The sequence below is a fragment of the Crotalus tigris genome, unplaced genomic scaffold, assembly GCF_016545835.1.
Source record: "Crotalus tigris isolate CLP2741 ecotype Arizona unplaced genomic scaffold, ASM1654583v1 scf7180000024434.1680833, whole genome shotgun sequence".
In the NCBI taxonomy this organism is placed as follows: domain Eukaryota; kingdom Metazoa; phylum Chordata; class Lepidosauria; order Squamata; family Viperidae; genus Crotalus; species Crotalus tigris.
In genome coordinates this window covers 958,478-980,534 of record NW_024100602.1, presented here as the reverse complement: position 1 = coordinate 980,534, position 22,057 = coordinate 958,478, and the positions used below count along the sequence as shown (strand labels likewise).

At 40.9% G+C, this 22,057-nt stretch overlaps 1 protein-coding gene across 1 annotated transcript in view; it reads left to right on the top strand.

Moving 5' to 3' along the window:
- Positions 1-2,680: 2,680 nt before the first annotated feature.
- Positions 2,681-22,057, top strand: part of LCOR (ligand dependent nuclear receptor corepressor) — a 72,924-nt gene continuing 53,547 nt past the window's right edge. Inside the window, exons 1-3 of the mRNA XM_039331152.1 lie at positions 2,681-2,779; positions 15,848-15,980; positions 20,782-21,069. Coding sequence (XP_039187086.1) covers positions 20,832-21,069 — 238 coding nt within the window. The 5' untranslated portion in view covers positions 2,681-2,779; positions 15,848-15,980; positions 20,782-20,831. The remainder of the gene's footprint in view (positions 2,780-15,847; positions 15,981-20,781; positions 21,070-22,057) is intronic.

Sequence of the window (22,057 nt, the reverse complement as noted above, 5' to 3'; positions counted from 1 at the left end):
ATTTCTTTTAATTCCTAAAAGGGTGATAGAAAAATCTTAGTAAACATTAGCAATTTCTCATAATCTCAAAATCTTTCCAGTTTAATTATTCCATGCTCCCTTGTTGTTTATTTTGACTCTTTTTGTATTAAACTTAACATAGCAGATCACATTATTTGATTAATTTGTTGCTATTTTTGATGTATTGGGTTGGGCTATGCAACTAAATCTAATAAATTATAAGTGCTAGGTCTTTAAAATAATTTTTGAATATGTTCGTCCTTACTTGTTTGGCATTTTCTATGACAAGTATTGCATATAAGCTTTTCTGCTGTTGCTATGCAACTGTTAAATCTAATATTTAATATTAATATACACCAAGCGTCATTACCATTGGTAGAACAGTGAACAAAGCAAGCCAGATTGTATACTTTATATAATCCATTTCATAGACACTGAATGCTTATTTAGTTGCATAAAAAATTCTGATTAATAGGAATTAATGACAATTAATTAAAATATTTCTTTTTTAGAGACCATTCTTTATAAGTTAAAATGTGCAAGTTTTTAACATTTCAGATTTTACCTGCATTTACCTGCATATTTTAATAGGAAAATTTTAAAGTGTCGTAGGGTTTCTAACATTTTATTTCTTTTTCAGTACTTCAAATTCTGTCAGCTTTTAGTTTTCTAAAATATTTTTAAAATGTACTTATTTAAACTAATATGTAATATACAAAGCATCCATGTTTCTGGACTATTTCTGAATTAGAGATGTGTCAGTTTAACTTAAAAGACGAGACAGTGCTCTTTTAAAATTAACTAAAGCAAGGCTATGACATCTGATAAACCCAATTTGGGTTTATCATCTGTATATGTGTAACTGTTCTTTTCAGTTCTTTATTTTTCTATTATTTAATTTGGGTTTTGTCTCCCTATGCTTCTGTTATTTCTTTGTAGTTTTGTCATTACACTACAGATTAAAATGTGATTAAGTTGTCAAGTTTATTCCATCACAGTTCTTTGAATCTTAGTAAATACTTTAAGATATGATGATGATGATGATATCCATTCAATCATATTTTATTCTTGAAGGTTTTATGGACTAGCTGTCTCCAACCTTTCAGTTGTTTTATGATTTATATTTTATGCTCTGGCTGGTATTAGCTTTGATGGTATCTAGGCACCATTTTGGATGGCCTCCTTTTACTGCTGACAATTCCAAGCAAAATTGTCTTTTCCAATGAGTTTGATTGCTTGATATAGCTGAAATAAGATGGAGTTTTGTGGTTTTGCCTTCCAGTTATATACATTGTTTTATGCACTCTTCTACTTTCGGAATCTACTTAATTATTACATCTCAAAATTTGCATTAATAATATTTTATTACATGAGCATTGGACTTTTTCTGCATACCAGAAGGATATCACTCTTACTAAATTTTCTCTTCCAAAGTTAAATAATCCATCACTCACTATGTAATATGAGTAAAGAAATAATTTATTCCTTGAATTATTTTACATTGAAAATGTTGTGAAATCTCTACTGTTCAGCTCAGATATTGTACAGTAAAAGTATTTATGTGAAATATCTTTACGTATAAATGGTAAATAGATTATCTCAGTAGAATTTGTACTTGTTACAATGCAGTATATTTCCTATATCCCTCATATTCTGAAAAACTGATAAATAGGTGTGCTGTTTCTTTAGCTGTAAGCCAAAAGTACACTGTAATTATATTCACAAATATGGCATTAATTTTGGGGGAGGGGAAGGTGTTATATTTGAAATAGGAAATCTCAATATTGTAAAAAAAAATGTAAATACCTCAGTAATAATTAAGCATCTATAGAATGAACACATTCCATATTTGGCTTCAGATTAATCATTAGTGGCTTTCCTTTTCAAATCATTTATAAAGCTTAAAAGTAGACTCTGGGAAATAAATACATTTTTGAATTCATAATCTGAAGTGAGTAATTTTTTTTAATGTTGGTATCACTTAATTGAATTATTTAAACAACGTTTTCCATTTTTAAATTGTTTTGCTTCATTTTCACTATGCTGCATTGATATAATTTTGTCTGTGCATATTTTAACTGACTTGAATAGGATTGATCAAGAAATATAGAGTACATAATAAAAGGACATTCAGATTTATTCTAAGAACAGATAAATGTAGAATTGTCAATATTCTGGCATTTATATATGTAATTTGAAGAAATTAAACATTCTTTCTTTAATTTTAGGATTTGAAAGTATTCTAGAAGGGCTGTTTGGACCTGAATTATTAAAAGATCTGGAATTTGTTTAAAGGTATTATATATACAGTATACTTATATATATATTTGCCTTGATCTGCATCTTTAATGACAAACTCAACCTCTGCTCTATCTCTAGAAAATGTATGTTACCTTGGTGATTTGTGCTTTTTTTCCCTCCCCCAGGCAGTGCTCACAGTTAGTTTCATATTGGCTAAAATTACTAATGAGCATAACTGGCAGTGGTTTTGGTGTTGCTTAGGAAAATTAGCTTTGTGTGTAGGCGAAAATTATACTTTTGTAACACTGTGGAAATTAAAAGCATGGTAGCATTCAAACTAGCATTGCTCATATAGCATCAAGCGTCTTATAAAACAGGTAGGGAATTAGAAATGAATTTTAACCATTTAAAAGTTGCATCTTTACAGATGTGAAATAACTTTTTCTTCTTATTCACAGACTTTGAACCTGAAGGTGTCTCTGATTGGTCTTTTGATGAAAATTGTCTTTTCTGCTGTTTGAGAAGAGAAAAAGTGAAGGTAACAATGCAAGAAAGATAAATTTCAGCAATGATTTGGGATTTTATTTAGCTTTGTTTTTGGCAAAACATAATCAGAAGGTAGTTCTGCTGCTCCTTAGTCACCTCTTCAAAGCAGGAGAACATTGAACAAAGTAAGCAATATTGACTAGGTAAAGTGTTTTCTTGAAGTGGATTTTTTTTCCCATTTGCTTTTATTTTTAAAATTATCTATAGTGATACAAGGCAATTGTATTTTTATTGTGCCTGAGAACGCAGATGACACTAAATGTTTTGTGGCTACTAGCTGTGAGGTACAATATGTAAACTATAAATGAAGCGTATAGCTCTCACTGCAATTGTTATACAAAGAGTTTTTCTGTGCTTGCACTCTGGAGATTCTTTTTCCATGGTGGTATCTTTTAACTATATATGCCATATAGTTTTTTCATGGCTTAAAGAGAAGGCTGCATCTGTTGGTCTCCCTCATTTTTTTCTGTCCTGCAATATTAAAATTCTCTCTTCTAGTATTTCCTTAGTTAAGAAAATAGTAGCTCTAGCTACTTAAAGTCTAATACGTATACAATTATAATTCTGCTCTTTGTTTTCTTGATGTATTGACTGGTGTACTATGTTTTCATTTCATTCTTATTGTCTTTACATACTATACTTTTATAAGTAAGCTAGGAGATACTACATTCATTGGAGTGATTGTTACATTTCTGGTGTATTTCATTCATACAGTGTAAATGCCTCTACTGGTTTTTTATCATAATTTTCAGTAGGGAGAAGAAAATAGATCTATAAAGATCAACAAGAATTTCATTGGAAATGATTCAAGAAATGTCAGTAAAACTGATTTTAAGTGTAGGAATTGGTTAGAGTTTGATACATGCTATTATTCTGTTGTATATATTTTTATGTATTTTAAATTCATCGCTTCTGAATAATTGATCCTGAATACGGGAGATATTTAGCACATTTAATAACTTTTACAAAAAGGCATTTTTCCCCAAGAAGACAGGTTTGAACCTGCATTGTCTTCTTATTTTTGATGTTGCTGAACTACAATTCCTAGTATTCCTTTCCATTGATTAAGATCGCTATGACATATTTCAATAATATCTCAAGGACTATTAGTATTGATTTTACTGAAATCACTGAAGTTTGTTTTATTTGATCACTAGATGTATATATTACCTTAACTCCAAAATTAGGATATGTTTTGTATTTTTAAATTTATGCTAAATAGCATAATGTAAATGGGCCACCTTAATACATAATTCCAAAACCAGTTTTATATTTTTTAAAATTTTGTTAAAAATATTTACAGCCATAATATGTTGCACTGGGATAAGAGTTAATGAGTAGACTTCTTGAAAATACAATATTTAGGAGGAATAGGGGCTATTTTAATAGAAAAGCAGCTAATTTTTTTTTAATCTATGTGAAACAGTGAAAAACCATCTAATAGGAAATATGCAAAAGTTTTAGGCATCCCCAAACTTTGGTACCAACCTTATTCATTCACTATTTCATTACTTCATCATCTATTCTATACTATGTAGGGTAGTGGTTCTCAACCTGTGGGTCGGGACCCCATTTGGGGTCGAACGACCATTTCACGGGGGTCGCCAAACAACGCAGTCCGCCATTTTTTCCCCCTTTTCCTTAGCTGTGCTACTCCCTTTTGATTATTCCCTCTTGAATAGAGTCTAATTCTATTGGCTTTCAAAAGCCAATAGGAATTATCCAGGCTGTCTCTGCCCTGCTGAGCCCGCCAAAAGTCCCATTCTGCAAACGGTGCTGCACCAGTTGAGTAGTCCTCGACTTACGACCGGTTGAGTAGTCCGCGACTTACAACCGGTTGAGTAGTCCGCGACTTACAACCGGTTGGGGGTCGCGGCATTAAAAAAGTTGATGTAGGGCTTGTAAGGTAATAGTGAGAGCTTTGCATTTTGTTTAAAAGAAGTTGGTGCCTAGTATGGTGCTTTAAGCACAAATGTTCACATCTTTCTCTAGACAAAACTCTTTCTGAGTTTTATAACAACTAGGTTTCCTGACTAGCCCCAGGCATCTACATGTAGAGGATATTACTGTAGTCAAGCCTGTACTTTACCAACTTGTGTACCATAGTTTAGAGATAATTATCTTCTAGATAGGGATGTAGCTGGCATATGAACCAAAGAAGATAAAACACATTGCTGAGAAATCAGAAAGAGATTTGGATCAAAAAATACTCTCTCTGCATATCTATTCCTCTTGGCAGAATGTAATTCTACTACATTCGTTTTGTTTCCTTTTTGGCTTTTTGAATGTCATGTAGATGTTGTTTATCTCTATGTGCCTGTCAATGGTCAATTTATCTGAGTGCCAGATTTCCAGGAATTGTCTAGTATTTTTGGACTTGGCTTGGTCTAGGATCCTCACAATTTCCCAGTTGAAACAATGGTTAAGTCTGTCCATATGCTGTGAAATTAAGAAATACTAGCTTTCATTTTGAGGAGCAACTGTCTTCAAGTAAAGGCACCAGAAATCTACTTAAGAGATGGGAAAGGAACCACTGTACCTCTTATTCCCAAATCTCACAGCAAGTTTGAAGGATACTAGAGTTGTTGGTAGAACCATGTTCTCTCTATTGATTTTCCAGACAATGATCTATCAGACTGACAAAGGACTTTCAACCGTGTATCCTACTTTGAAATGGGTCAGAATGATTTGCTTTCACCAGACTGTCTGCAGTTGACAGGTCACTATAATTATCCGTCTTTGAATGATCTAGGCCAGTGATGGCGAACCCTTTAGAGACTGAGTGCCCAAACCGCAACCCGAAACCCACTTATTTATTGCAAAGTGCCAGGGCTGCATCAGCATTGTGGTGCCCTCAGGAGGAGGCGGGGAGGTGCCTTTGAGTGCCGCCTCTGGCATACAAAAACTGGGGGCGCAAAAATGGACCACCGTGCTGCAAGGCGCAAAAACGGCCGCTGCCGCACCACAGGGTGCAGATACAATGTGCTGCACCACACAAGAACAGGGCAGGGCTAGTGAGTATCATGCAGGCACTAGCCCCATCCCATTTGCAGTGCGTGCATGCTCGTGGCCCATGTGCGCATGCATGCATGTAAAATGCTTCCCCCTCCCTTTTCTTTCAATTGACAATAGTTGGTGCCCTCTGCTCTACCACCTCTACTCGAGCTTGCTAGTTAGCCACTTCGCCTCCTTTGTGCTGGGCGGGGCTCCTGCTCCGGGTGGCGGTGGCGGCCTGTTGGACCTGCTGCTGGTGGCCCTGGTGCGCGTGCCAACAGAGAGGGCTCTGAGTTCCACGTCTGGCACACATGCCATAGGTTCGCCATCATTGATCTAGGCAAGCTTCTTAAGAAGTCTAAAAAAATATTTAGCTATCTTCTCTCTCTGGTAAAATTTTTTAATTCTAGCCTCAGTATTTAATACATTTATAAATTCCTACCTGTTCTAGCATTGCTCATTCTCCAGCAGGATGACTGTAGAGTCCAAATGGATGGGTTCTATGACGGCCTTCCTGCCTGGCAGACTGGGTAAAAACTTCGGCCACACCCCTTCCTTTGGGCGTGACCCCAGTTTTGACTCAGTCTCGAAGCCTGGTACAAGTGCGAGAGGCAGCTCTCAGAACCAAACGAATTTAAACTCAAAGAAAACAAAAAAAAAAGGAATCCCCTCTTCTTCCCTTTGCAAGAGAAACTTCCTGGCAACGATTAGAACTGAGAGAGGCAGCCAGGATCGGCGGACTCGTGAGTGGGGCTAGCTGGGGAGGCTCGGAACGGGCCGGATCGCTCGCCCTTTTCTTCCGGCCCGCCGAGCAGCTGTTTGGCGCGGGGGATCTCACCGGGTTGCGCGTAGCCCTCCGGGCCCTCCCAACAGCTGAGCAGCCTGGCCGAGGGAGCTGAGCGCCGCTCGGCGCGAAACAGCTGAGCCGCGCGGGAAGCGGCAAACCAGGTCGCCGCTCGGCTGCGATCAGCTGAGCGGCGCGATAGACAACGCGGCAAGAGCAAAGCCGGCGCTGAATTTCCTTCTATCCAGAGGAAAGGCGCAGCCCCCTCATGACTAGAGGAGTCTTCCTGATTGCAAAAATCAGGATCCGCCATTGTTTTTGAACCTCGTGGATTCCCGGGCTTCCATTGGGAGGCGTGGCTTCTTCCCCATTCGCCATTTTGGAAATTGATCTTCCCGCCGTTTCCCCTTGGGGGCGGGGCCATCACCCGGACTCCATTTTCCGGCAAACAAAGGGTTTTTTCCCTTGCAAGGATCTGAGGTTACCCAAGGAAATTGAGACAGAGGAAGGAAGAGGGAAAGCAAAAAGAACCGTTTCCTATCGTGGTCTGTTGCCACAGCCACAGACTGGGGGAGAGAGAGAGAGATATAAACTGCACCTTGTCTGGACTAGGTGAGGAGGTGAGGAGGAATATTCTTCCCTAACTGTTCCTATAGTGGCCTTTAGTCACTGCCTGGCAGGATCTTCTGTCCAAAGAATCCTGTCTGTCCGGCCATTGTTTGTATAGGCAGAGGAGGGCACAGTCCCAAGCATCTGCCTCTGATCTGCGTACCTCATTCCCCCATCCCAGGCATTTCCTACTCGGGGTGTCTGGCACAATGGCAGACAATGTCTCGTATTCAGTCACACAGGTCCCTCAATTGTCCCCCCCACAGCAGCAGCGAAAACGCAGATCCTCTGAATCAGAGGTGGGGGGGAAGAAGAAAGCTAAAACAAAGCACCTTACTCAGAAGGGACAGTCTAAAACGGCTGAGCAAGAGGCTTTGAGGAGACATTTGGCTTTAGAAAGACAAATTAGCAGGGCACAGAGAACCAATGCCAATGGGACAAATTTGGTTTCCCCTGTCCCAGTGGCGGCACCCAGCACAGAACCTACTGCCGAGGAAGTGCTCAAGACTTGGTCTCCTCCTGGGGAAACTGAACAGTTAGATTCCTCCAATCCCTCCTCACCAGCTTCTTCTCCCTCACCCGACCACACTCCAGCGCCTCACCCCAGCGACAAAGCGCAGGAGAACATATGGTCGGCACAATTTCAGGCATTCATGCAGGATGCATTCTCCCAATTCATGGCTTCCAAAGGGCAAGTGGCCTTTCACACACCCCGTAAGGGACGAGCTAGGCCACCCCCTACCAACATCTCTGAATCTTCCTCTCAACTAGGAGAGGGTGACTCAGTAGATCTTGACATGTCAGACATGCCCCTATCGGAGGACGAGGAAACCGCACCTGAGCAGGAGACGAGCTCTGGCCTCTTTAACCCAGCGCTCCTAAAATCACTCCTGATAAAGGCAGTTTCCACAGTCAGCCTAACATCAGTACAGGATGAGAGGCCATCGACAAGCAAGGAGGCCAACCCTCTATTTGCCAAAAAGGTCCCACAGGACAAGTACATTCCATGTGCGGAAGTCTTCATGACCACGCTGGAGGAACAATGGTCCTCACTTGCAAGCCCGCCGGCACCTAACAGCGCGGAGAGGAAGCTTTTCAACCTATCTCCCTCCTTCTCTAACATGTTAGAGGTTCCCACTGTAGATAACCCCTTGATCTCATTATTCTCTACCTCCGCGATTCCAGGAGACATGGCGGAGGTCTTGAAACCTGAGGAGAAGAAATTTGAACACTCCTTCCGGCGTTCCCACATGGCTGCAGCCTGGGCGGCCAGAGCAGCCACCTCATCATCATTCTTCGCGAGGGCCTGCATCATGTGGCTGAGGGAACTGCAGGGCACGGTGCCTCCAGACCAGGTCAGAGTACACCAGACATTGGCCAAACTCCTCGCGGCCTCTCAGTTCATGTCTGACGCTTCACTGTACGCAACAAAGTATGCGGCAAGATCCATTGCGGCCACAGTGGCCTCGCGTAGGCTACTGTGGCTCAAAAACTGGAAGACAGACCTGAGGTCCAAATGGCGTCTCTCGACGTCCAAATACAGTGGAGAGGCCCTATTTGGTTCCATTCTGGATCCACATGTCAGCGAAGGCAGAGACAAGAAAAAAATCCTAGTACATCCATCAAAGAAGTTAGACAGGAGAGGCAGTCAGGACTTCCGGAGGCAGGGCTCCCGCCCAGGAAGCCCCTGGGAATGGAGGCAGCCCTTTCGATCAGGGCAATCCTGGGACTGGCCCAGAGGCTCACGATCCTTCTACCCGAGACAGGATCGAACCCAGGATCGCCAAAGCCCGGGAGCCAGGGGCCAGTTCCAGTCCAGACGCCCATATAGAGGAGCGGGAGGCAGATCCTTTAAGCGTACCAAGTGACGCCAAACAGGATACACCCATCGGGGGTCGGTTAGGAAATTTCACCGAGGTCTGGGAACAGACCACCACCGACGCCTGGGTCCTGGAAACGATCAGGCATGGCCTGACCTTAGACTTCTGTTCTCCCCCTCCAAACCGGTTCATCAGATGTCCCATCTCCAGAAGAGTACACAAGACAAGGCTGATAACTTCGGCCATAGCTCACCTCCTGTCAATTCAAGCCATAGAGAAGGTACCAAAGGAAGAGGAAGGAAGAGGATTTTATTCTATCCTCTTCGTTATCCCAAAGACATCAGGAGGGTGGAGAGCAATCTTGGACCTGAAGGGCCTGAACTATTTCATAAAGTACAGGAGGTTCAAGATGCACTCCCTAAAGTCCATACTAGCCAGCGTCAGGGAAGACGATCTACTATCCTCAATAGATCTCACAGAGGCGTACCTACACATCCCCATCCACCCCAGCTACCGGAAATTCCTCAGATTTACCTACGCGGGGCGACATTACCAATACAGGGCATTACCCTTCGGACTGTCGTCAGCACCAAGGGTATTCACAAAGATCTTAGCTGTACTAGCGGCCCATCTCAGGTTGATCCCGGTTCGCGTCCAGTTTTATCTGGACGACATCTTGATCCAGTCCAGATCTCGGGAACAAGCAAGGGCAGATCTCAAGACCACAATCCGAACCCTACAGGGGCACGGATTCTCGGTCAATCTAAACAAGAGCCACCTCATTCCCTCAAGGAGACTGCAACACCTGGGCGCGGTGATAGACACGTCACAGTGCAGGGTATTCCTTTCCCAGGAGCGACTGATCAGCATATCCAAGCTAATCCACCAAATTCAAAAGATCAGGAGAGTGCCCTTGCTACAACTCTCGAAGCTCCTGGGGAAGATGATATCTTGCATGGGCATCATCCCATGGGCAAGGCTCCACTCGAGGGAGTTGCAGTGGTTCCTCCTACCCTACCAGAGGAGGAACCTCAGCACCTCCAACAGGAGTGTGCTGGTACCAGCACAGGTGATGAAATCACTAAAATGGTGGCTATCCCCCACGACACTCAAGGGGAGCATATTCAGGGAACCGAACAGGGTCACACTCACGACAGACGCGAGCCTGTTCGGATGGGGAGCCCACCTGGGAACACAGATAGCACAGGGCCAGTGGGGACAGAAGGACCTGTCACACAGCATCAACTGGCTAGAGCTTCGGGCCATACACCTGGCCCTCCGCCATTTCTCACACCTAGTAACGAGGAGGCACGTCCTCGTACTAACAGACAACGTAGCAGCCAAGGCACATGTAAACAAGGAGGGAGGAACGAGATCAGTGGAACTAATGAAAGAAGCATTGGCTCTGGCTCGGTGGGCAGAAGCCAATGTGAGTTCCATCAGAGCGGAACACATCTCAGGGGAGACAAACACCCAGGCAGACTCCCTGAGCAGAGCCAAGGTGGACCAGTCGGAATGGCGTCTGGACCCGGCTCTCTTCGAGGAGATCTCCCGGAGGTTCGGACAACCGCACCTAGATCTATTTGCCAACCACAAGAACACACAACTCCCCAGGTTCTTCTCCAGATTCCCGTCCCCGGGATCGGAGGGAACGGATGCTCTCAGGTGCCGGTGGCCGGCGCAACTCCTGTACGCCTTCCCACCGCTGCCACTAATACCGGCAACCATACGCAAGATGATCCTGGAGGGCGCAGAAATGGTCTGCATTGCCCCTCACTGGCCACGGCGCCCGTGGTTTGCCGACCTCGTGGACCTTTCGATATCACCTCCGTGGAGGATTCCCCCGGACAGGGTAAAACTCAGTCAGGGCAAGCTCGTACACCCAGACCCCCAGTGGCTACATCTAGCCGCTTGGCATTTGAGCGGCAAAGCTTAACTAAACAATCTTATTCTGCAGGGGTGATATCGATCATACAGGCATCACGAAGAGCGTCCACTAATAGGATTTACGACGCTACATGGAAGGGATTTTGTAGGTGGTGCGCTTCGCTTCACCTAGACCCGACCGCAGTATCTATACCCAATATCCTAGATTACCTATTGGAGGGTCTTAATAAGGGCCTGTCAGTCAATACTATCCGCAGACAGATATCGGCCCTCTCAACTGTACTCTCCTGCGACAACTTAACTTCCCTAGCACAACATCCAGCGATTAATGCCTTTTTAAAAGGGGCATCTAACACAAAGCCCCCAGTCATACACAGGTACCCGTCCTGGAACCTGCCTAAGGTCCTTCTAGCCTTGACATCAGCACCCTTCGAACCTCTTGAAACATGCTCACTCCATCACCTATCACTGAAGGTAGCTTTCCTTGTGGCAATTACTTCAGCAAGGAGAATCTCAGAACTAGCAGCACTGTCAGTAAGGAAGGATCTGTGTACCTTTTTCAAAGACAGGGTCGTTCTTAGACCAGACCCGACCTTCATCCCGAAGGTAAATAGCATCTTTCACAGATCTCAGGAACTTACGCTTCCTGATTTCTGTCCAAGACCCAAACATAGGCTAGAACACAGATGGCACAAGCTAGACGTACGGAGAGCACTGTGTTTCTACGTGAAACGCACCTCGGCTTTCCGAAAGACTGAAGCATTATTTGTGTCCTTTCAACCATCAACTATGGGAAAGAAGGTATCTTCTTCCACCATAGGCAGGTGGATCAGAGCCTGCATAGCGCAGGCCTACGTCTCACAGGATTTGCCAGCACCCACTCAGGTGACTGCCCACTCAACTCGGAGCGCAGCCACATCTGCGGCGTGGCTAACGCAAGCTCCGGTGGAAGAGATTTGCAGGGCCGCAACCTGGTCCTCACCTTCGGTTTTCATTCGACATTACCGTTTAGACTCCCTAGCAGCAGCAGACGCGGCTTTTGGCAGAAGAGTTCTTCAACAGGTCGTATCTGCTCAGAGTTCGGTAGCCTAGACATTCCCTCCCAGGGGGACATGAGGGCTTTGGTATGTCCCATCCATTTGGACTCTACAGTCATCCTGCTGGAGAAGGGCGTTGTCTTACCTGAACGCCTTTTCTCAGCAGGATGATGTAGAGTCCAAGCCCACCCAGAGGATAGGTCTAGGCAGGGATATAATAAAGATATAATAAAGAGCTGCAATGTTAATTCCAACAAAGTTTCTCGCCTAAGTCAAAACTGGGGTCACGCCCAAAGGAAGGGGTGTGGCCGAAGTTTTTACCCAGTCTGCCAGGCAGGAAGGCCGTCATAGAACCCATCCATTTGGACTCTACATCATCCTGCTGAGAAAAGGCGTTCAGGTAAGACAACGCCCCTTTTCTTTAAATTTGATTCCCAACGCTACCCCATTATTAATCTTCCAGGCACTTATCTGTGTTTCTCCCAAGATAAGATCCGGTTTTATATTTTTTTTTGCCTCCAAAAGAGGCGATAGGTCTTATTGTGGGGGGATGTCTTACCTGCTTACCTCAGGACCGCCACAGCCAGGCCTCCCATGCCCCTACACCTGTTGCGCCGCTGCCCGACTTCTGCAGCTCCTTGCAACAGGAGGCCACATTGCACCGGTGCCACCAATTCGCTCACAGCAGGACGCCGCGTAGCATATTACGCCGGTGCCATTGCTTGCAGCAGTATTTCATGTGGCATGTTAGACCCTGGTGCGCATGAGTGGCGGCACCGGCACGAGCAGTGGCACCGGTGCAACACGCCACTCGGCCTCCTGCCACGAGTGGGGGCATCAGTGCAACGCGCCATATGGCATCCTGCTGCAAATGGTGACACCAGCGCTACGCTCCTGCTGCAATAAGAAGTCAGGCAGCAGTGCGACAGATGTTGGGGTGTGGGAGGCCTGGCTGCAGCAGTCCTGAGATAAGTGGGTACGAGGCACATGGGGCAGCTCCCCCACCCCACCTTTGCCTTAGCTTGATTTTTATGCGTGTGCCTTGTCCCACCTTATACAACCAGATGGTGAGATGGAGTGGGCAGGGTCTGAACTGGGGCTTATTTTGGGGGTAGGGCTTATATTAGGGGCATACGTAAAATGAAGCTAGGTTTTATTTTCAGGATAGGTCTTATTTTTGGTGAAACATGGTAATAGGTCCTCTGTATTTTACATGATCTTCACAGCAGTTCTTATATCTTTGATAATTCTTTTGTAAACTTCAGAAATATAATGTGATGAGTGAAATATTTGAATTAAGTTGAATGATTACATTATATTTTGTTTTGTCTTGGTCTTCAATAAATATTTACATTTTGTAATTTTAATAGATTAATTCACTGCTAATTAATGGAGAGAAAGGATATGTTGGATGTGGTCATTTCTTTAAAGGAATAGATTTGCCATTTGTAATATATCTTAAATCTAACTTTATTCATTTGATTTTTATCCCACCGTTATTTTATAAATAACTCTGGGGAGCAACCATACATAATACTACTTCCTCCTCCTATTTTTCCCACAACAACCCTCTGAGGTAGGTTGGGCTGAAAGCACATTTGGCCCAAAGAAACCCAGCTAGCTTTCATGCCTAAAGTAGGACTAAAACTCAGTCTCCTGGTTTCTAAGCCAGCACCTTAACCACTGCATTAGACTGGCTCTCTTCATTCTTTTTATTCTTTATTCCTTGAAAATCAGGCATTAACTGTGGCTAGAGGTTTCTCTTGGCTGCATAAACTGGCCCTTTCAAATGTTCTGCCCATCACTAGAGGTTCTATAGATAGAAAGCTGCAGTAATTTTTTTTAAAAAAAAATCCTTAAATCCAAATGTAAATTAGAAACGAGAACAGTAATACACTGAACCTCATTGTGTACTTAGCTACAGGATTTTCAGATAATAATTTTACCACAGTTGCCATAGAATCTGGACTAATGAGTAAGTTCAACCTTGACAGAAGGTATCAGGACATTTACATGCATAACGAACATGTAATGTGAACATAGTATTAACCTCTTGAAGTGTGCCTAGAGTATTTTTGAATACAAGGAGTGCAGCCTGAGAGGATGTCCAGTGCAGTTTGCAGTGCCCCTTTGATCTCTGCCAAACTCCCCTCCCCGTTTTTTTTCCTTTGTACTATCTTGTGATGATCAAACAGCTTTTTTAAATCAAAGTGTTTTAATTCAGTTGTTTAGAAATAGGACAAGAAGCAATTAGTGGGAGCTGGTCAGAGGGAGCTCAAATCTGGAAATAAATAAGACATTTCCTGACAATAAGGATTACCAAGGACTGTTAAGCAGGGAACAGCTTGCCTCCCAGAGTTAGGGGTGTTCAATCAATTGGGGTTTTCAAGAAAAGATTGGACAACCATTTGTCTGAGATGGTATTAGGACTCCTGCCTTGGACAGGTGGTGGACTATAAAACCTCCCAAGTCCTGTCCAGCCCTACAATTCTGTGATTTATCAGGTTGCTTTGAACAACTCTTAATCACAACAAATATTTTTTTAAGATTTTCATATTCTTAGGTTAAAAAGAGCTACCACTATTTTTTCTTGTTTAAGAAGAAAGAAAAAATACCATTATACAGTACCCTTGGAATTTTGGTTGGCAGCAAATTATTTAAAAATAATGAAAACTAATCAGAATAGTCCATTCTTCCAGTGTGGCCATTTACATGTGGTGTACTTATTGGAGAGACCTTAATTTGGTAGTCGTGCATCCCTACTTTAGCCTGTGTCTTGATATCAAAGGTTTTATCAGAAAACTTCCCAGTAAATATAAAGACAATTGGGAATGGCTGGAAGAAGAAGAAAAATAGAAATAATTTCTTGAAGCAAAATTGTAAGCTTAAATAAGTGGAGGTTTATCAATGAAGATGGTAATGATAATAGTATTTTTCTCATCTTCTTTTTTTCCTTATGTGATGGTTTTTCTTAACTCAGAGTAATGATGAGAAGCTTCTGCAATTTCAGTAAGGTGTACTATCACTCTCCTCTACAGTATCTTAATTGGTATTGCATTATTTTATTTATTAGATTTTTATCCCACCTTTATTACTTTATAAATAACTAAAGGCAGCAAACCTACATAACACTCCTTCCACCACCTGTTTTCTCCAGAATAACAACTCTGTGAGGTGGGTTGAGCTGAAAGTGTGACTGGCCCAAAATCATCCCACAAATCTCCTGATTTCTAGGGCCGCATCTTGACCTCTACACCAAACCGACTCTCAATTATATTGTAATTATAGTGTAGTGTAGTTTAGTGTTTTGACCATTGCAGCATCTCCATGGTCACATGATCAAAATTCAGACACTTGGCAACTGACTCATATTTATGGTGGTTGCAGTGTCCCAGGGTCATGTGATCATCTTTTGCAGCCTTCTGAGAAGCAAAATCAATGAGGAAGCCAGATTCACTTAACAACTGTGTTACTAACTTAACAACCATCGTGATTCACTTAACTGTGGTAAGAAAGATTGTAAAATGGGGCAAAATTCACTTAACATCTGTCTTGCTTAGCAACAGAAATGTTGGGCTCAATTGTGGTCATACGTTGAGGATTATCTGTAGGATGGGATAGGGAAATGGATAGGGAATGAGAAGAATAGAAATAGAACAGAATAGAAAAGAATACTTATAATGATGTTATGATCTGGTCTGCATTCTGCCTTAGTGTCACAAGCTGTCCATCCTAGATTTTAGAGATAGTTTTAGAACAACTTCGTCTAGAAATAATTTTATTAAGTTGATGGAACCCAAACAGTGAAACTATTTGGTATACTGGCATAATAAATGCTTGACTATTCGAATAGTATTGCAGTTGTTTTATTAAATTTAACAATGAGAAACAATACTTCATTTTTATTCTTTTGTTAAATGTTTTCATAGGAACAGTTCGTCAGTCTGGATGATCCAGCATTGGAAGTTGGGCAGCACGCTCTGCTTAAACAAGAGCAAACAAAGATCATTTGGTTTGAGAGGCAAGCGGAAGAATTCCTTCATGAAGTCTTTTATCGAAAAGGTTGGACTCAATAAAAAAGGAAATATTTAATGTAATGGTTCAGTTTATTAATTTTTAATATTTCTTTTGCAAAAGTTAAATATTGGCCTCCTCTCCTCTGCTTATCAACTGTCAGTGCAATATATCCCAATCCCTGGTCCCCAATTTTTTCAGTCTCTTTCTTCCCTTCCACCGCATTCTTTCCTCAGCTTCCTCCACTAATGACCCAATATAGCATATTTCATTGACCTGCACATTCCCCTCATCTTCTAAGTGGCTTCCTTTTCGTCTGCTCTCTCATCTGACTTTTGGTGTTAGTGTGGCATATTCCTGTCCTTCATCTTCCCATTGTCTTCTCTTTTATCTGTCCTCTCAGTTTCTGTGGCACATTCCACCAATTCCTTTGAATAAAATTATTTGATCACAGAAATTTAATTTCTGAATAAATTGGTAGTTCCTGATCATGTTTTTGTCTGTCTTAACCTTCAATCCTGACTTTCATCTTACCCTTCACAAAGTCTTAGGGGAACGCATACTTTTTTGACTGAACCAAAGTTCTTCAGTAGTTTTGCTTTTTCTTTGTTTTCAAATTACTTCCTTTGTGTTTCACTTAAGGTAAAGCATACATAGATAATCCATAGAATATTTATAGCACTTGAATATAGTTACTGCATTTCTGTTCATTTTTCCACATTGCTCAGTTCATTAAAAGCAATGGATAAGCAGTCATTTGGGAACAGGAAGAAAGAAATGGGTAAAGTTGCTGTTTTCTGTTTGAATGTTGAATTGGTGTGTGGAAGAGATATGGAAGTGTGCATATATTTTTATGGTCTCTTGAACATCTGTGAGCTGCCGAAATTTCCCAATCTATATCCTGTGTAGAGTAAGAGAAAGTTGAATATTGTTTGTCTGTCTTCCACTATCACTGATCTAAGTTATTCCCATCACTGAAATTCTTTTCTTATTTATAACCCTTACTTATCACCGGCATGCTTACCTCCTTCATCTGTCCAAAGTGCTTTGTGTTATTTTTGTTGACAGTGTTATGTGAGGTTTTAGCATGCACAAATTAATAAATATTGCACAAGCTGATTTTATCTTACTCAGCCAAACTTTCCATAGAATTCCTGGTATAATTTAAAAAAATAAAATAAAAAATAGAAATACACTATAAACTGACTATTTGTCTAGGTCTATTTGTAGTGTTACATAGTAATTTTTGTTTAGTAATTAAGGCACCAGACTAGAAAGCAGGAGACTGCGAGTTCTTAATCTATGGGCCAGTCTCTCTTTTTCAACCCATCAGGCTCAGGCAATTCCATCTTAACCAAGGGATCAAGATTCAGTTCTGAAAAAAGTGCATCCTGCACTTCAGGAAAAAATACTAGGAAAAAATGTGATATTTCTTATTTTGCATCCTGCATACTGAAATGCTTTATTTTCTGAAAAAGAAGTAAAGTAATTCTTGCTTAATGTCCACTTATGCAGCGACCAATCAAAGTTACAACAGCACTGAATGAAGAGGAGTCATGGGTCCTCATAATTACAGCTGTTGTAGCATTCCCATGGTCACATGATTGCGATTTGGGTGTTCAGTAAACAGCTTGTAAGTACAAAGTTACGGCATCCCATGATTTCCATTTGCAACTTTCTCTGCTGTCTTCCAACAAGCATAGTCAATGGGAAACTGTCAGGAGGTTCCAAATGGCAATATTGTGACTGCGGGATGCTGCGACTGTGCAGGATCGCCTAATGACAGAAACTGAAACTGCTGCAACTACCATCATAAGTTGGCATGGTCTCATAACATTGCACCTTCTGATTGGGTTGCTTAGTGAGACAGTTCCTGGTCTCAATTACCATAAGTTAGCAAAGATTATTTTATTTCCAAGTTCCAAGTTGAAATATATACTATATTTAAAATCCATCTTACTTGTTTTCTGATAAACTCCTAGTAGTATTTTCAAGCCTTTGGCAGGATATCGTGATACAGTGTTTTTGGTGCTGGTATTGCTGCTGTGTTTTTATCATGTATATATTTTCATTTTTGTTTATTTAAGTGTAATTTTGTTGTACAGAGTTGAAATTCATAAATGTACATAATAAAAACAATAAACAATAAAACGCTGAAAATAACGAGATTGTTAAATGATCGCTTTGGCAAAATTGTGACATAAACCTGCCTATCAGGTAGCAGCACTAATGAATGATGCTCTCAAATGTTAGATTAATAAGAAAAATAATTTGTAGGATTACAAGTAGTCCTTGAGGTATGACCATAATGGAGCCCAGAATTTCTGTCATATAGCACAATAGTCATAAGTCAAGGCACCTCGTAAATCACCCAATTTTATGACATTTTTTATGGCACCCATTAAATGAATGTGAAATTTGTAAAAAAAAATCCGTTGTTCGCAATGGGTATTTTATGCTGAAAACTGCAAGTAAATGCCCATTTCTTCAAAAAACATTGTAAATTATGGTCACTTGACCGCAGGAGTTGCAAATGGCTATAAATGCAATTGTGCGTCTGTCGGAACTTCGAATATGGATCATAAGTATCTTTTGGAGAGGGGAGTATCATAAGTTGAAATGGCTGCTAAGCGAGTGGTTGTAAGTCAAGGACTACCTGTACTAATAACAATAGCTTTTACTTAGCACATTTCAAGTGTTCCCATCATATATATTATGTCAATTATCTTTGTGACAGGTCATTAAGTAGGCATCTGGCCATTTCAGTCCAGCAGAGTTCGATCCACCAAGCATTTCTAGGGGGTTTTTTTCCATTTAAAATGTTATTAGAATATATCAGTTTGTCAGAATATAAAATACAAAGAAAATGAAAATATTGGGAGACTTAAGAGAGGAAAAATGGAAGAGGAAAAAGTGTGGAGGATGGAAGGGAGGAAGAAAAAAGTGTTGACTTCTGATTTTTTTTAGCACAGTAGAAGAGAGTAGCAGTATAGGCTCATCTTTATGCTTTTACACAATAATACATACTAGCCATTTCTATAACAAGAAACCTATCTAATCAGCAAAACCAAAATCAAAGTTTCATTTTTTTCCCCATCACAAGCACAAAATCCAGAAGCAATTTCCAAATGGAAACAAAATTAGATATGCAGTACTGCAGGCCACTTTAGCTGACTGTTCAGCAGGTCAGCGGTTCAAATCTCACCGGCTCAAGGTTGACTCAGCCTTCCATCCTTCTGGGGTAGGTAAAATGAGGACCCAGATTGTTGGGGGCAATGTAAATATATATATATATATATATATATATATATATATATATATATATATATACACACACACACACACACACACACACACACACACACACAACACTATACATATATATATATATACACACCACACACACACACACACACACACACACACACACACACATTGCTTACTGGTGTACACCGCTTAGAGAGTGCTTGCACTTAAAGCGGTATATAAGTCTCATAAATAAATAAATAAATGTTCTTTTCTTTGAATAAAGTAATCAATTTAACCATCTCTACTTTCTTTATTTTTTGCTGTGGGAGATAATATATATTTCTGTATATACATATTAGTCTTTATAAACTATTGTCATTTATATTAACAAAATTCTCTACAATGTCTCAGGTTCTTTAACCTTAAAGGGGAAAAATCTTTTTTTAACATCAATTTTAAAGCTTTAGAGTTTTCTTTAAAAATATTTCTAAAATCAATAAATGCTAATACATATTTTTTATTTCTTCCTAACATTCATACTTTAAAATTCAATAATATATTACAAACTTTAGGAATTACTGAAGCATTTTATATATAAAAAACATTTTCATACCCACTTTATGAACACAAAAAACATTAGAGCTTTCTTTCAATTACATATATTAGACTTGTAAAAATTCATCTTAACTCCTATTAACTTAAATTTGAGTCACCCCCTCCAATCTTATCCTCATAGAATAAACTCTTTCTTCTCTGGAATGTCTGTCCAAGTCTCTTTCTCTCAAGGAATTCTCCTGTTAATATCCATGAAGAAAAAGTCCCAAATTTGCTCTTTTGAGAATTATAGATTTGCTTGGGACAGTATTCCATGCATCTTTCGTGTAAAGCCCTGTGGCCACATGACCACGGAAAATGTCTTCAGACAATGCTGGTTTCCTTAGCCAAGAAACGGAGATGAGCACTGTGCCCTAGAATCGGACACAACTGGACAGGGAAACCTTTACCTTGTTTCAGTTGCACTGAGAGGGCAGTATTTAAGCCATCATTATAATAAAGATTGCTATTAGATTTGTATTCCAAAGTTGCAGTTAAATCCTTTGCAGTGTCAGATATTTGTGAAATTGCCCCATGATGTGTAGAAGTTCCCAGGTCCTTTTGATTAAACAGTATCGTCTATTGGGACCCCAGAAATGTGCCTTCTCTGTTGCAGTACTGACCTTGTGGAATGAGATTCCTCCTCAGATCCAGGTGCCCCCCGCCCTGTTGTCATTCCAAGTGAATTTTGAAGATCTTCATCCAGGCTTTAGGCTAGGGTAGTTGGAACCCTTTGCAGGATTGGCCAGATTTGCCATATCATTCATGGGCTTTATCTGGATTGCATATTATTGTTTATTTTTACTCTGTGAGCTGCCTACAATTAATGGATGTCGAGCAGTGTCCAAGTCAAATAAACAATTACAACATGTCACAGTCTTGAGCTGGCATTTTAAAATCATTGAACATGAATGTAAAAATATTTGGATGCATTTAGATTATGAATGTATAATTCAGGTTTTACATTTTTTCTAAATATTACTATTTCAAATTTTATGCCTTTTAGATAGTCCCAGGGTCTCAGACCCCAACATTTCCTTAGTGGCCCGCGAGATCATGCAGCGGATGATCCGACAATTTGCTGCTGAATATACCTCAAAAACTAGCTCTACTCAGGACTCCAGTTCGCCCAATAGCACAAAGAACCAAAGCCTGCTGAAAGCATCTCCGGTTGCCTCATCCACTGCAGGTGCAAGAGCTCAAAATCCCGTGCTCAGCAAACTTCTCATGGCTGACCAGGACTCACCCTTGGACCTCACTGTCAGAAAGTCACAGTTGGACTCTAGTGAACAAGGTATGCATGACACATCTCTGTCTAGTTTTTGCGGGTGGTTACAATATGTTAATCATAAATTATTAAATGAATAGAAGAACAAATTATAATTGAGAGATTTGGGAAATGCCCCAGCAGATTGACACATTGTACATGAGATTTAAAATCTGTGCTCTCCTCCAAATCTGCAAGTGTGGTGGCTCTTTTGGGAAAGATGTTTCTGCCTTGTCATATTGAACGTTGGAAGCACTGAAGATCTATATAATGGCAGAGATGAAACCACATTTCAAAATACCAGAACCTCTTCTGAACTTTAGAAATCATGAAATTTTTCATTCATTCATGCCTCTGCAATCCAATATTTTTCATTTCATGTTGATGGTAGCTGTTTCTATTTATGCAGTAGCTGGCCCCGATCAATATTTGTCTGTAGCTTTGTCTATAATCCTTTAAAAAAAAAAAGCTTCATTGGGCATGTAAACAATTTTTACTTGTTTGTTTGTTTGTTTATGAAATTTGTATGGTACCCAAATTCATACACTTCTTCATTGTGAAACAGTTTGGAAGAGTACAAAACAGAAAAACTAATACACACCTAGAAGAGCAAAACACACTTCTTTATCAAAGAACATTTGCACAAGTGGTCTGTTACCTATCTTAGCCAAAGCCCTGAGGAAGAGCCATATCTTCGGGACCATAGATTCCTGAGAGATCTGTTGCAGATGGTATGCACTGCAACAGAAAAGATTTAATTCCTGGTCCTATGATGACATTGTTTAATTGATGGAATCCAATGCATGCCAACATTATCAAAATGAACAGGATTGGCAGACATCAACAGGAGATAGATGATCCTCCAGATAGTCGGGTGCTATGCCACTGAATAGCTTTATAGATAATAAGCGGCACCTTGAATTATATTCTGAGGCCCACTTGTAACCAGGATAGCTCAGAAAGCAGAAGGGTTCCATGGACTTATTGTGGCATGGCCATACTTCCCCATGCTGTC